The sequence below is a fragment of the Hypanus sabinus genome, chromosome 15, assembly GCF_030144855.1.
Source record: "Hypanus sabinus isolate sHypSab1 chromosome 15, sHypSab1.hap1, whole genome shotgun sequence".
Classification (NCBI taxonomy): Eukaryota; Metazoa; Chordata; class Chondrichthyes; order Myliobatiformes; family Dasyatidae; genus Hypanus; species Hypanus sabinus.
Genome location: NC_082720.1, coordinates 28,203,070 through 28,219,388, shown reverse-complemented (window position 1 = coordinate 28,219,388; position 16,319 = coordinate 28,203,070). Strand labels below are relative to the sequence as shown.

The 16,319-nt window shown below is 42.6% G+C and overlaps 1 protein-coding gene across 3 annotated transcripts in view; it reads right to left on the bottom strand.

Moving 5' to 3' along the window:
* The window catches only part of LOC132405386 (gastrotropin-like), a 189,214-nt gene that overhangs the window by 4,862 nt on the left and 168,033 nt on the right, over positions 1–16,319 (bottom strand). The window contains exons 1-2 of one of the 3 annotated variants that reach the window (XM_059990147.1): positions 15,194–15,341; positions 3,659–3,729 (exon numbers count right to left, since the gene is read on the bottom strand). In XM_059990147.1, coding sequence (XP_059846130.1) covers positions 3,659–3,725 — 67 coding nt within the window. In that variant the 5' untranslated portion in view covers positions 3,726–3,729; positions 15,194–15,341. Of the gene's footprint in view, positions 1–868; positions 2,759–3,658; positions 3,730–15,193; positions 15,342–16,319 lie in introns of those variants that run through there. The other 2 variants (XM_059990148.1, XM_059990149.1) reach the window with 2 other exon arrangements.

The following is a 16,319-nucleotide window of genomic DNA, read 5'->3' as shown; positions in this document are numbered from 1 at the left end:
ATATCATTACTCCTTTTTTCTGTTACCAACTCTACCACCAGTCAGGGAATCCTCTGTAAATAGATCCCTCAAATAGAAGAGAAGAATATAAATCACCCATTGGATCTGAAACCGAACTAAAAACAAATTGTTAGGGCATATTCTGGAGTTGGGGTATAACTTCAGCAACCAATCTTTAGACCTGAATGTGGAAGGTAGATTAAATTTATAATACAGCCCTGGACAACAGATAGCTGGAGCTATGGACACCAGTTAATTAAAAACCAGACAATGCTGATTAAAGTTCATTTTGGGTGTCTGGAGTGTGGGTGCAAAGAAGGAGATGTGAAAATTATATGTAATTCAATGGAAGCATTGTAGGTACATTGTTACTACAGAATTGTCCTGCTGTTATCTTTGAACTTTAGCTATACAATGCCACGTAATATTGGGTCAAATAGGACTCTTCTGCCACACTGTCTCATTCTGTTGAAAAAAACACTTCTGTATCCACCAGCTTCAGTGTGCCTCTGGTGACTCTGTTCACATTACAACACAAACTACACGTACGCAAAAGTAAAATAATAAATTAACCTGTGCACATGTTTTAAAGGACAAACTGGAGAGGAGAGAAATCTAAAGGCTGAGGGGCATAGAGCAAGCAGTGAATGGGAGATAAGGAAAGAGACAAGGAAAATAAAGTGAGACAGGCCAGCACGACAGGACTTGGTGGAAATATGAAGGGAGATGAGACAAAAATAACTGTGGAATCTCAGTGCTGTTTCTAAAATGATGCTTTATGGAAAACCTGATGCAGCAGAAAATGAAAAGTTTTAGGGGTTATGGGGGGAGCAGCTAATGTTTGCCAGCCTGGTTTGACAGACTTTACCTGCTTTGAGTGCAGAAGCCTGAAACATCCCAAACTCCTGTGATGACACCTGAGTAACAGCTCAGCTTGTATTAACCTCCAAACTGCCCATGAAAGCTTTATCAGCCAGCAAAACCATGCCTTGTGCTTTGCCAGCTGTCAAGGTAGAAACAGTGAAATCCTTCAAATTAAAATAAAAGTAATTTAGTAAATCAACAAACATTTAAAATAATTAAATATACAAAGCAATGCATAAATAAATACTTGAAAAGGGTATAATCCCCCTTAACTTCCGTCCCTGTAGCCCAATAAACCCCATTAATATCATTAGTGTCTTGGCTTCTGCACCCAGATTAACCAGCTGAAATTCTAGTGAACTGCAGGCACATTGATCTTCAGAGAATATTGTCCGATATGGCACATCTGCGGCCAAATTTAGAATATCCACAGATGGGATCCGGAGCAGGTTCATGAGCACGATCCTGGAAAGGTAAAGGTTAATGTATGAAGAGAGCTTGGTGGCTTTGGGCTTATACTTGCTAGAGTTTAGAAGAATGAGGGGAAGATCTCATTGAAACCTACTAAATATTGAAAGGCCAGGATAGGGTAGCAAGGAAAGAATGTTTCCTATAGTAGGGGAAGTGTAGGACAAGAGAGCACAGCCTCAGAATACAAGGATGTCCCCTTAGAAAAGAGATGAGGAGGAATTTCTTTAGCCAGAGCATGGCGAATCTGCTCCAGACCGACTTGGAGGCCACGTCATTGGGTATACTTAAAGTGGAGGTTGATAGGTTCTTGATTAGTAAGGGTGTCAAAGGTTATGAGAAGGCAGGAGAATGGGGTTGAGAGGGAAGATAAATCAGCCATGATGGAATGGAGGAGAAGAATTGATGGACCAAAAGGCTTAATTCAGCTCCTGTGTCTTATGATCATAAAATACATTTAGAAAAGTGTATTTATCGTCAAAATCCAGCCCAAGATCTTTTACCTTTCATAATGAAATGCCTTAATATCCTCTCCTTCCCGCCAATAATTTCTGGGACATGATTTGAAACAGACAACAGTTATGGTGCAGGTGCTATAAAGGGCAACTAGAAGCTCTGGTTACATTTCTGAAGAAAGGCAGAGGTATAAATGGAAAAGTAGGGGAGTAAGTTTAAAGACAATCACAAAGAGACAAACTTCATTAGGGTGAATGTTCCAGCCATGTGCCAGGCAGGTTACTTGGTTCTTTTGGAAAGAACAACTTCACTCAGTGCGGCAAGACTAAGGAGTTGATTGTGGATCAGGAAGCGGAAGTTGGTAGAACACACGCCAGACCACCTGGAGGGGTCAGGGGTGAAAAGGGTGAGCAGCTTTAAGTTCCAGAGTGTTAACACCTCAGAGGATCTGTCCTGGGGCCAACACATTGATGTAATCACAAAGAAACCATGCCAGTGGCTCTACTGCAGGAGGAGTTACGTCACCAAATTTCATTTGATAGATGGTGCAGCGCATTCTTGCTGGTTCCATCATAGCCTGGTACAGAAGCTCCAATGCACGAGATTGCAAAAGGCTGCAGAGGGTTGTAGACTTAGCCAGCTCCATCATGGGCACAACCCTCTGTACCACTGAGAATACCTTCAAGAGGCAGTGCCTTGAAGGCAGCATCCATGATTAAGGATTCTCAGCAAGTTACAACCATTGGGGTGGAGGTACTGAAGCCTGAAGACCCTTACTCAATGATTCAGAAACAGCTTCTTCCCCTCTGCCATAAGATTTCTGTATGGTTCATGAACCTATGAATACTAACTCATTATTTATTTTTGCACTATTTATCTATTTTGTAATTTATTTTAATTTTCTGGCTTTGCATTATACTGCTGCTGGAAAACAACAAATTTCATGTCATGCAAGTCAATAGTAAACCTGCTTCTGATTCTGAAAGAGGAAAGCAAAAGTCACATAATGCTTAACACAAAAACTTGGCTAAATTAATGTGAAGATGGAAAACATTGTTCTTGTTGCTCTGTGGAAGACACACACACACACACATGCGCACACGTGCATGCATACACACACTATTTTGCAATAAATGGAATTCTTGTTTTTGCACAAAGTAGATTATTACAGCTTGGAAGAGAAATACTTAGTCAAACACATGAAGGGTTCTTTGAATTACCTATCCACCTGGACTCATTACCTAATTCTTTGTATATTTAAAAAGTGCCACTCATCCTCCTGGGCCAGATTTATTCATCAGTGCCATCGAAAAAGAAAATACGGGAGACTTTTTTCTCTTTACTCATTGTTTCCTCCTTTGCAAAAAATCATGATTGACAATGCTATGTATGGACTTGAAAGATTATTAATGTTGATAAGTCCTGTTAAACAAGCAACACTACATGCATGAAATAGCTGATTCACCACAGATTCAATTTATATGTGCTTGCACACCATGAGAAAAACCAGCTTTTAATAGCTACCGAAATCTTTGGCTAAATGTAGCCTTCCCCGACCTAATTGTTACATACTTAGCACACTGTATCAAACATTAGCTAAGTCAGCGTGGACCAGTTTGAACTGAAACCACTCTTTAATGGGTAAGCTACTCACTGGATAGATAGGTCATCATGATCAGAGAGAGAGAAAAGTCCACAATTTTCTGAATTTAAATACACCTACCTCTCAAGAACATCATCCACACACACAGGTACTAGGCCTTTCTAAAAGATTTATGCCATGGCACTCCTTTAAATTATGAGAATCGCAGAATGCTGAAACTGTTATCTGTTTGATCCAAATGATGGCATCACGACAAGCACTCCTTACCTAAAGCTTTCATAAACTCTTCATAGTTTTCCTGACTTTCCAATGCATACTTGCCAGTGAAGCTCATTTTGCTGTAAAAAGAGAATTAGAGATCTAATGAGTGTGGTGTAGTTGGCACAGGGTGATAAAGTCAGTGTCTTTGTACAGTACTACTTTGCCTTGTGATGAATCACCAGAGCAACCATAAATCATTCAACACAAGTTATTAAGCTATTTCATTAAGGTGGAGTGCGTGGTTTAGACCAATAAAAGCCCTTAACCCTCTTGACACTGAAAGTCAAAGCAGTTAGTTTCCTAGGCTGAGCTCTGCCAGGATCTCACAGGCTGAGCCCTGAATTGTGGAAATGGAGGCGATCCCAGTCAGAGAATGAAAATTAAAATTGCTTTCAGTGCAGCCTCGTGTGAAACTCCAGCTAAGCAGCTAACTTCCTGTAAATGAGAAAGACGGTATCATTAAAGCTAAATGTAAAGATCCGGTACATTTCGGCAATGCATGACTTAGCATTTCATTAAACTCCTGGGCAGAATTTTAACAAAATTGATGGTTTAAATAATCAATATATTGCTAACTCCATAGCTACTTTAATTTTATATTCCCCCCCCCCTTCTCATTTACTCCCTCTTCTGGAGTGCTGCTTCATGAGAAGTTACAATTTAACAATAAAAAACTGAGGTGATGGAATTCCTCAGCAGGCCAGGCAGCACATGAATACAAGTCGCCCCCCCCCCCCCAACCCCACCTTTACAAAGGTAGAGCATTCCTATGAAACCTTTCTTAAACCAAAATGGTGTAAAGTGAAGAACCATTAATTTATACAGGAAAAATTTTCGTAGAAGCGAAAATCCTCTTAGTAATGCAAAAACAGGTTAGTAATGTAGGTCTTTTGTAAAAGCGAAGTGGCATAAAGCGAACATTTGTAAAGCGGGGGACACCTGTAGATACCTACAGGATTGTTAGGGAGGGAGCTCCAGGTTCCAGGAAGGAACAACAACAGGTTTCCAAGTCAGGATAATATTTGGCTTGGAGGGCAACCTCCAAGTGGTGGTGTTCCGAAGCTTTCGCTGCCCGTGTGCTTCTAGCCGGTAGAAATCCTGGGTCTGGAAGGTGCTGCCTGAGGAGTCTTGGTTGGCTCCTGCAGTGCATCCTCTGTATGGTATAAGCTGCTGCTATGGTGAGTCAAAACAGAACGAGTCAATGGTTGTGTGGACGGCCATCTATCAGGCAGGTTGCTAGTCCTGCATAGTGTCGACATTTTTAACTGCTGTTGAAGTTGTAGTCGTCCAGGCAAGTAGAGAGTATTCCACCACGCTCCTGATTTGAACTTTGCATAATGTGGACAGGCTTTGGAGAGTTGGGAGCTGAATTACTGGCTGAAGTAGTCCCTGACTTGCTCGTTGTCTCTAGTGGGGGATTCAGTGATGACAATGGCATTGAATGTCAAGGGATGATAGTTAGATTTTCTTTCACTAGGTACTGATATTGTCTAGCACGTGTGGGAGGAATATTACAGAGCTGGATATTATCCCGATCTTGCTGCATTTGGATGTTAACTGCTTCATTGTCTGAGGCTGAACATTGTGCAATCATCAGCAAGCATCCCCACTTTTGACATAAATGAAGGAAGGTAGAGGCACCCGATTATTTTATACTACAACAGACAATCTAGTCACTATAAGGAACAGAAAGGGTTCAGGAAATAAGGTATAGTGAATTTATTTGTGACTTTCGGAAACAGATTTTGACTATAGAAGTACATATGAATTCATTTGCTGTTATGAACATCCGTTTAATTTTGTTACGACTGTTAGTGCCAGAAAAGTAGCTTTTGACAAGGTAGGCAAGTTTAAGCTTCCCTAAAGCTTTCACGCACTTGAGGGAATGATGATTGGTCTATCGTAACTCCCAATTCTAAGTCATACAAACTCTCGTTTGTAATGACGTATGTTGACTCTCAGACCAGCAAAGTGTTAAATTAAAAATAACCCGTGCTCAAATACTTACTCACCCCAGAGCAACAATCCTCCAACTACAGTACTCTTCTAATTCTGGCCAGTTTAAACCTTCTGTCCACCAGTAAGTCCCTACCTTTAGCTGCCTAGTTCCAATGTTCCCTCTGATTTGTAATAACCAGTGTGCACAAAAATCTTGTGCTGTGCAGTTTGTTGCCCAGTGACAATGTCATGTGCACTCTGAATTTTATATATAGAGGTATATCCATTTTAGCAGATAGCAAACATTGTCAATAAGAACTTCCATCTCCTCTGGGTTTGATAATTTGTGTTCCTGTTCATCTGCACTCTCACAAAACGTACATAGCAGGCCTATAGCGGGTAATGAAGGATTTTCTCACCGGAGCTTTTGCATACCGTCCATATGTGAGATGCTTGCTAAATGATGGTTTAAAAAGTCAAGTTTCCAGATATCACTCCACATTTTCCCATTTGCAAATTCTTCAGCAACTTTTGCATTGTGACAGTATCTGCAGCCAACACCAATCTCTGTATTGTACATAAATATTTCTTGTAGCTGTATGGTCCTGACCTCATGAGCTTTCAGTGTAGCAGTTTCTACTGTTTCATTGAGCCATTCTGCTTTAAATGAACTATCTGTTCTTTTGTGCTTCACGTCCTTTGCTTCTTTGGAATTCAACATAGTGAATCAATAATTTCTTCAATAAAAACAGTATAAATAAACCACTTCTAAAATCTACAGACAAAAGATAGCAAACTCCATGTTGTCAAAACTTTCCACATCAGATGCTAGAAAAGGAAATATGATTGTGTATGATTATGAAATATACTCAACATGCCAAAGAAGTAGAGGGTGACAACCTTTAGTGCCAAGTTTAAATTCTTTTGTGCATTAGATGTATGCATCCACCTTAGCAGGGCCACATTGCCCAGTTCTAAATGCTGGAAATCCTTGCATAACCCTCTTGCCTGTCTATAACGGTCACTAATACGAATTTTACCTTGGACAGATGTTCATGCCATGGGTAGCTTGGTGATGATGAGGTTATGTAGACTTACCTCTTGAATTGATTCACTCACTGTCAGCTGCAGGCCCAGTCTGGCAGCCCTGCCCTTGAGGACCCAGCCTTCACAGTCTGTCCTGATACTTTTGATGATGGACAATACAGTCACAGGGTGCATGCTATTGCAAATCCAATAGTGGGTGATTACTCTGCATCTCTAGGATATTAATAAGGTTGAAAGAGTGCAGAGAAGGTTTACAAGAATGTTGCCGGGACTTGAGAAACTGAGTTACAGAGAAAGATTGAATAGGTTAGGACATTATTCCCTGGAGTGTAGAAAATTGAGGGGTGATTTGATAGAGGTATCTAAAATTATGATAGGTATAGATAGAGTGAATGCAAGCAGGCTTTTTCCACTGAGGCTAGGGGAGAAAAAATCCAGAGGACATGGGTTAAGGGTGAAGGGGGGAAAGATTAAGGGAAACATTAGGGGGGGCTTCTTCACACAGAGAGTGATGGGAGTGTGGAATGAGCTGTCAGATGAAGTGGTAAATGAAGGAAGAAAAAGAAAACAGTAAAGTTCTTTGTACTGTGATAAACAGAGAGGAAGAGGTGGAGAATTTCTTAAATGCATTTATTTTAATGCTAGGAGCATTGTAAGAAACATGGTTGCAGGAGGGGTGTGACTGGCAACTAAATATTCCTGGATTTCATTGCTTCAGGCGTGATAGAATTGGAGGGACAAGAGGGGGAGGTGTTGCGCTGCTTGTCAGAGAAAATATTACAGCGGTGCTCTGGCAGGATAGATTAGAGGGCTCGTCTAGGGATATTATTTGGGTGGAATTGAGGAATGGGAAAGGTGAGGTAACACTTATAGGGGTGTATTATAGACCACTTAATGGGGAGCGAGAATTGGAGGAGCAAATTTGCAAGGAGATAGCAGATATCTGTAGTAAGCACGGGGTTGTGATTGTGGGAGATTTCAATTTCCCACAAATAGACTGGGAAGCCCATACTGTAAAAGGGATGAATGGTTTGGAGTTTGTATAATGTGTGCAGGATAGTTTTTGGCAGCAATACATAGAGGTACCAGCCAGAGAAGGGGCAGTGTTGGATCTTCTGTTAGGGAATGAAATAGGTCAGGTGACGGATGTATGTGTTGGAGAGCACTTCAGGTCCAGTGATCACAATGCCATTAGTTTCAATATAATTATGGAGAAGGATAGGACTGGACCCAGGGTTGAGATTTTTGATTGGAGAAAGGCTAACTTTGAGGTGATGCGAAAGGATTTAGAAGGAGTGGATTGGGACAATTTGTTTTATGGGAAGGATGTAATAGAGAAATGGCGGTCATTTGAAGGTGAAATGTTGAGGGTACAGAATCTTTATGTTCCTGTTAGGTTGAAAGGTTAAAAGTTTGAAAGAGCCAGGGTTTTCAAGGGATGTTGGAAACTTGGTTAGGAAAAAGAGAGGTATCTACAATAAATATAGGCAGCATGGAGTAAATGAGGTGCTCGAGGAATATAAAGAATGTAAGAAGAATCTTAAGAAATAAATTAGAAAAGCTAAAAGATACGAGGTTGCTTTGGCAATTAAGGTGAAAATAAATCCAAAGGGTTTCTACAGTTATATTAATAGCAAAAGGATAGTGAGGGATAAAATTGGTCCCTTAGAGAATCAGAGTGGACAGCTATGTGTGGAGCCGAAAGAGATGGGGGAGATTTTGAACAATTTCTTTTCTTCGGTATTCACTAAGGAGAAGGATATTGAATTGTGTAAGGTGAGGGAAACAAGTAGGGAAGTTATGGAAACTATGATGATTAAAGAGGAGGAAATACTGGCGCTTTTAAGGAATATAAGAGTGGATAAGTCTCCAGGTCCTGACAGGATATTCCCTAGGACCTTGAGGGAGGTTAGTGTAGAAATAGCAGGGGCTCTGATCGAAATATTTCAAATGTCATTAAAAACGAGGATGGTGCCGGAAGATTAGCGTATTGCTCATGTGGTTCCATTGTTTAAAAAGTTTTCTGAGTAAACCTAGCAATTATAGGCCTGTCAGTTTGACGTCAGTGGTGGGTAAATTAATTGGAAGTATTTTGAGAGATGGTATATATAATTATCTGGATAGACAGGGTCTGATTAGGAACAGTCAACATGGATTTGTGCGTGGAAGGTCATGTTTGACAAATCTTATTGTATTTTTTGAAAAGGTTATGAGGAAAGTTGACGAGGGTAAAGCAGTGGATGTTGTCTATATGGACTTCAGTAAGGCCTTTGACAAGGATCCGCATGGAAGGTCAGTTAGGAAGGTTCAATCGTTAGGTATTAATATTGAAGTAGTAAAATGGATTCAACAGTGGCTGGATGGGAGATGCTAGAGAGTAGTGGTGGATAACTGTTTGTCAGGTTGGAGGCTGGTGACTAGTGGTGTGCCTCAGGGCTCTGTACTGGGTCCAATGTTGTTTGTCATATACATTAATGATCTGGATGATGGGGTGGTAAATTGGATTAGTAAGTATGCAGATGATACTAAGGTAGGAGACGTTGTGGATAATGAAGTAGGTTTCCAAAGTTTGCAGAGAGATTTAGGCCAGTACAAAGAGTGGGCTGAATGCTGGCAGATGGAGTTTAATGCTGATTAAGTGTTTACTACATTTTGGTAGGAATAATCCAAATATGACAGACATGGTAAATGGTAGGGCATTGAAGAATGCAGTAGAACAGAGTGATCTAGGAATAATGGTGCATAGTTCCCTGAAGGTGGAATCTCATGTGGATAGGGTGGTGAAGAAAGCTTTTGGTATTCTGGCCTTTATAAATCAGAGCATTGAGTAAAGGAGTTGGGATGTAATGTTAAAATTGTACAAGGCATTGGTAAGGCCAAATTTGGAGTATTGTGTACATTTCTAGTCACCGAAATATAGGAAAGATGTCAACAAAATAGAGAGAGTACAGAGAAGATTTGGTAGAGTGTTACCTGGGTTTCAGCACCTAAGTTACAGGGAAAGATTGAACAAGTTAGGTCTTTATTCTTTGGAGCATAGAAGGTTGAGGGGGGACTTGATAGAAGTATTTAAGATTATGAGGGGGATAGTTGACGTGGATAGGCTTTTTCCATTGAGAGTAGGGGAGAGTCAAACAAGAGGACAAGAGTTGAGAGTTAGGGGGCAAAAGTTTAAGGGTAACATGAGGGGGAATTTCTTTACTCAGAGAGTGGTAGCTGTGTGGAATGAGCTTCCAGTAGAAGTTGTTGAGGCAGGTTCAGTATTGCCATTTAAAGTAAAATTGGATAGGTATATGGACAGGAGAGGAATGGAGGGTTATGGACTGAGTGCGGGTCAGTGGGATTAGGTGAGATTAAGCATTCAGCAAGGACTAGAAGGGCCGAGATGGCCTGTTTCCGTGCTGTAATTGTTATATGATTAGATGGTTATATATTATCTGCTAATCCAATCATTGGTAACAGCATTTTCTATATACCTAGTGTTATTTAGGATGTTGCTTAATATAATATACTGGATAATTCAAATTTTAAAACTCAATTTGTTTTAAAATTTGAATTTTGTTCATTTGAGAAACTAAAAATATTTCACTGAATAAATATATTTTTATTGTAATTCTGTTAAATTTTCAAACAACAATATCTAATGCTCATAAAATCTCTAAGATGAGATTTATATGTTGATATGTGACTAACATAATGAACTTTGTAATGTCTGATCTTTGCTAATTACTTTGATGGTTTTATTCTGAGTTTATTTCTGTGTACTCATTAACCTTCCTTACAGATGTGCTCACATACATCATAAATCTCACACTGGACTTTCAGCTGCTGTGTGCAAGATGCCACATTATCATTTTAGTGACTCAAGCCAAGTTAACTGTCATTTAACTATATACATGTATATAACATATATAATCATATAGAAACTAGACATTTCTCTGAATCTGGATGTAAAGCATAGTGGTACACATAACACACAATAACTTATGAAGGTGAGGATAAAATCTACAGATGAATCACACATAAACAACAAACTGAAGTCCATTAATATTAAATATTGTAAGGTACAGAACAGATCAACCTGTGAAACTTCGAAAACGATGCGACAGGGAGCTCAGAAGCCTAATGACCCGAGGGAAGGAACTGTTTCTCATCCTGACTGTTCTTGTTTTTATGCATCATAGTCTCCTGCTTGATAGTAGAAAGTCAAAGAGGTTGCTGGACGGATGGGTGGGATCCTTAATAATACTAAGGGCTCTGTGTACACAGCACTCCTGATAAATATCCCCGATGGACGGTAGGGAGACCCCTGTGGTCCTCTCAACTGTTCTCACAATCCTTAGTAGGGACTTCTGGTCCGCTGCTCGACTGCTCCCACACCAGATATAGAGATGTAACTTGTCAGGATGCTCTCAATTGTGCTCCTGTGAAGAAGGGGGTGGAGGAGCCATGCTTACCTCAATGTTCTTAGGAAATGGAAGCACTGCTCTGCCTTCTTGTTCAGGGAGGTGATATGAAGGGACCAGGTGAGGTCATCCAAGATGTGAACTCCCAGGAACTTGGTACACTTAACTCTCTCTACGGAGGAGCCATGTAGAAATAGAAGACCTACAGCACAATACAGGATACTCGGCCCACAATGCTGTGCCGAACACGTACTTACTTTAGAAGTTACCCATAGCCCTCTATTTTTCTAAGCTCCATGTACTTATCCAGGAGTCTCTTAAAAGACCCTATCATATCCGCCTCCACTACCGCCGCCGGCAGCCCATTCCATACACTCACCACTCTCTGTGTAAAAAACTTACCCCTGACATCTCCGTACCACTTCCAAGCACCTTAAAACTGTGCCCTCTCGTGCTAGCCATTTCAGCCCTGGGAAAAAGCCTCTGCCTATCCACATGATCAATGCCTTGCATCATCTTATACACCTCTATCAGGTCACCTCTCATCCTCCGTCTCTCCAAGGAGAAAAGGCCGAGTTCACTCAACCTATTCTCATAAAGCATGCTCCCCAATCCAGGCAACATCCTTGTAAATCTCCTCTGTATCATAGAGCATAGAAAACCTACAGCACGATATAAGCCCTTCAGCTCACAATGCAGTGCCGAACATGTACTTACTTTAGAAATTACCTCGGGTCACCCACAGCTGTCTATCATCCTACAGTTTCCACATCCTTCCTGTAGTGAGGTGACCAAAACTGAGCACAGTACTCCAAGTGGGGTCTGACCAGGGTCCTATACAGCTGTAACATTACCTCTCGGCTCCTAAACTCAAACCCACGATTGATGAAGGCCAATGCACCGAATGCCTTCTTAACCACACGGTCAACCTGCGCAGCAGCTTTGAGTGTCCTATGAACATTCGCAGAAGGGGATGGTTCATCTGCACCTTCCTCAAGTACACAATGATTCCCTTTGTCTTCTCCATGCTTTTCTCAGACCAATCCACCAGTTACTCCACTTCCTCTCTATACTCCGTCTCGTCATCATTCTTGATGAGGCCAGCCACTGTTGTGTCATCCGCAAACTTGAAGACATGGGTTGAGCTTGGATCCGATACAGTCATAGGCCCCGGTCATAGTATGAACAGCCTCGAGCTGAGCATACAGCCTTGGGAGGACCAGTGCTCAGCGTAGAGACGTTGCTGCCCACACGGACTGACTGTGGCCTTACAGTTAAGAAGTCCAGTATCCAGTTGCAGAGGGAGTTGCTGAGGCCCAGAATGGACTGTTTCCCCACCAGTTTCTGGGATAGGATAGTGTTGAATGCTGAACTGAAGTCGATAAACAGCATTCTGGCACATGAGACCCATTTCCCAGGTGGGACAGGACAGAGTGGAGTGCAGAGGCTATTGTATCGTCACTGGATTGATTTGAGCAATAAGTGAACTGGAATGGGTCCAGTGCAGCCAGGAGGAAGGCTTTAACGTGCTCTATGACCAGTCACTCAAAGCATTTCATAATGGTAAGTGTTAACGCCACCAGACGATAGTCATTTAGGCAGGTTACTGTTGCTGCCTTGAAAACCGAGGGGCAAAGTGTTCCAGAGAGATGTTGAGTATATCCTTCAGCACCTCGTCAGCTGGGCTGCACAGTCTTTCAGAACCCGGCCTGGTAAATTATTGGGCTCTGCAGCTTTGTGTGGGATGGCTCTGGCCAGAGTCTTCCTCACCTCAGCTTCAGCCAGACTGAGTGTCTGCTCCCCTGGGGGGAGGGTGTCTGCCTCACCAGCACTTTGTTCTGCTCATCAACCCGGGTGTAGAAGTCATTCAGCCTCTCAGGGAGAGAAGCATCCTGGTCACTAACGCACAGGGTAGACTTGTAGTCTGTCATCCTCTAGATCCCTGCCACATGTGCCTGGTGTCTCTGGTGTCGCAGAGGTGGCTGTCAGTTCTCTGAGGATGTTCTCATTTTGCCTTCCTGATAGAGCAGGAAAGCAGAGTTCTTGTTTCCCAGAGAGCTGTTGCAGCCCGCGATCTAAAGGCAGCATCACAATCCCTCAGCCATGCACAGACCTCTGCGGTAAGCCATGTCTTCTGACTTGCCCTCACCTGAATGTGTTTCGTAGAAACACAGAAAACCTACAGCACAATACAGGCCCTTCGGCCCACAAAGCTGTGCCCAATTTGTCTTTACCTTAGAAATTACCCATAACCCTCTATTTTTCTGAGCTCTATGTACCTGTCCAGGAGTCTCTTAAAAGACCCAATCATATCCGCCTCCACCACCATTGCTGGCAGCCCAATCCAAGCACTCACCACTCTCTGCGTAAAAAACTTACCCCTGTCATCTCCTCTGTAGCTACTTCCAAGCACCTTAAACCTGTGCCCTTTTGTGGCAGCCATTTCAGCCCTGGGAAAAAGCCTCCAACTATCCACACAATCAATGCCTCTTATCATCTTTTACATCTCTGTCTCTTATCCTCTGTCACTCCAAAGAGAAAAGGCCAAGTTCTCTCAACAGTTTTCATTGCTCTATTATAGGAAAGACATCTTTAAAGAGTTCAGCGTGCAGAGAAAATTTTACAATGATGTTGCCAGAACTCAAGGGGCTGTGTTACAGAGAGAAGTTGGGCAGGCTAGGACTTCATTCCTTGGAATGTAGGAGATTGAGGAGGTGCGTAAAATCATGAGGAGTGTAGACGGGATGAACACACATTGTCTTTTTTTTCCCAGGGGACTTACTTACTGCCCGTTACGCCACTGGTACTTAGGGCAGCAGTGAAGGCCCACCATCTCCGTCTGTCCTTGGCCATCTTCTCTACTGTGCCCCAGGTGTGGTTCAGGGTCCTCATTTTTGCCTCCATGGTACAGCGCCAAGTTGACTTCGGTCTCCCACTCCTCAGGGGTCTTACGATGTGCTGTCTCGACAATGGAGTTGGCCTCTCCTCTCATCACGTGCACAATCCAACTCCAGTGCTTCCTCATGATGAACGTGGACACGTCCTCTTGGCGACACCGAAGGAGTCGGACACAGTTGGAGATCTTATTTAGCCAGAAGGTACAGAGGATCTTCCAGAGGCTCATGGTGTGGAATGATGACAGCTTGGCAAGTTCACTCTTTATCCTGCACCAGCATTCTGAACCCTACACTGTCACTCGGTGAGGACGCCGTACTTGGTGGATCCCCATATGTTGCTCAATGATCTGACGATGCTTTTGGCTTTGCTAAGTCTGCGCTGGATGTCGTCCTTGGTCCCAGAATCCTGCCCCCCAGGGAAGGGGAACTAAAACTAGAGCCTATAGGCTTGAGGTGATTGCTTCACAAGGGACTTGAGGGATAAGATCTTCATTCATATGTGGAATGAGCTGCCAGAGGAGGTGGTTGTGACGGGAAAAGTAAGAACATTTAGATAAATACATGGGCAAGGAGGGGTTTAGAGGGATGGGGTTGGGGGGGGGGAAACCTGGGCAAATGGGGCCATCTTGATAAACTTGGACGAGGTAGGCTGAAGGCCCTGCTCTGGTGCTTTAGTACTTTATGATGTCAAGTGGCGAGTGCACACCAAGAATTTCTCCCGTAAATCCCAGAGGCCGAATTACTTTGTGCTTGACATAGAGCTGAGACTAGCGTCATCCCAGCAACGCACATATTGTGATTAATTGAATTGCAAGGGCCGGGGGAGTGGGGGGAAGATCGGAAGAAGGTTTAACATCTACGAAGTCCTTAGAGTATCTACAAGAGTTCCCAATGTCGGGAAAAAAATCTTATTTCTAATTTACTTACACTTTATAATAATCGCGATTCTGGTCGAATGACGGTGGGGGTTGGGCTGCAATCACTAAATTACTCGACTGCAAACAACGCTTTGTTATTATTATCTACACGAGATTCAAGCTTTATCGCAACAACAACCGTAAGGATTGAATTATTAATCGATACAAAATGAATTACAGAGGCACACAAAACAAGATTCCTGGGGATTTTGTTTACAACTCAGCGATGGTTTCGCTTTGAAGGGCGTTTCCTGTGAGCGCTGTCTCCACACAGCGCCACTGCAACTCGAGTGGGCAACAGACGCTTCCCTCCCATTAGCCCCCTGGTTTACTCACCCCGTGGCAGATCAGTTTTAAAGCCACCCTTCTGCTCACTGACAGCTCGGTGACAAGTTTCCGGTCTCTATCAATGCCCTCTGCTGGAGATCGCCAACTCCGTGGTCCAGCCACGTCACCGCGCCCGTAATTCAAAGTCTCGCAACTTAAAAACTGAGTTCATTCTGTCACTTCGCGAAACCTAGAGAAGTGGCTAAGGAACCCATCAAGTTAAACCGAAACAGCTAATGCATTCGACGAATTAAAGCTATTGGTTACTGTCCAGCATAAAGAACTGAGGGAATAGTGTTCGGTTAAAAGTGATCCATTTCAAGTTTATTGTCAAGGGCCAGAGTACCCAGAGTATAACATCATAAAAGTAGCACCACAGCACATCACAAACATGACAACGTAAGTTAAATAACCTTAAATTAAAATAAATTATACATAACTTACACTACACAATAAACAACAGTAAACATAACATCATCAGTTCAAATGGAGGGAAGTATGCTCTGAGGTAGAATTAGGATTTTTCAGTTCAAAAATCTGATGGGGGTGTTACGAAGGATGAACAACTCCAATGGGCAGAAGGGTGCAGAGTGGCCCATGCTCCCCCCCCCCCTTTTTTGGAGAATTGCAAATCGCTACTATTTTGATGCTGCTAACAAGGAAGTAAGAGAGACAAAAGGAAATCTGCCAGGGCAGTTGTTATTGATAACAGCTCATGAAGGAGAATGAGAGAGGGAGACACAGCTAAGAGGTACACAAGGTGGAACTTCTCCTACTGACAAAAGAGGAGATTTACTGCTATTGTCTTTTGGAGAAGGATTGTTTACTTGGTACTGTTCTATTCATTGAAACCCCTCAGGGGGCAACCAGAGTGGGCTGGTTTGATGGTCTAAGTCATTCAAACCTGATTGACACCAGAGACCCTGTGAGTGGGGATAAAATTGAGGTCTGGGGTGACACCCCTCAGACGCACCAGGAGAAACGCTAGTGAGCAGCAGAAACCCATGAGACAGTGTGGGACATCAGAGACCAAACAAAGGGTCGGTAAATTTTAACTCACAATGTTTATAGCGAGACCGGTGGGGGCTTGTGTGTGTGTCCACCCTTGCCTGGGTGACGAGTCCACCACGGAAGA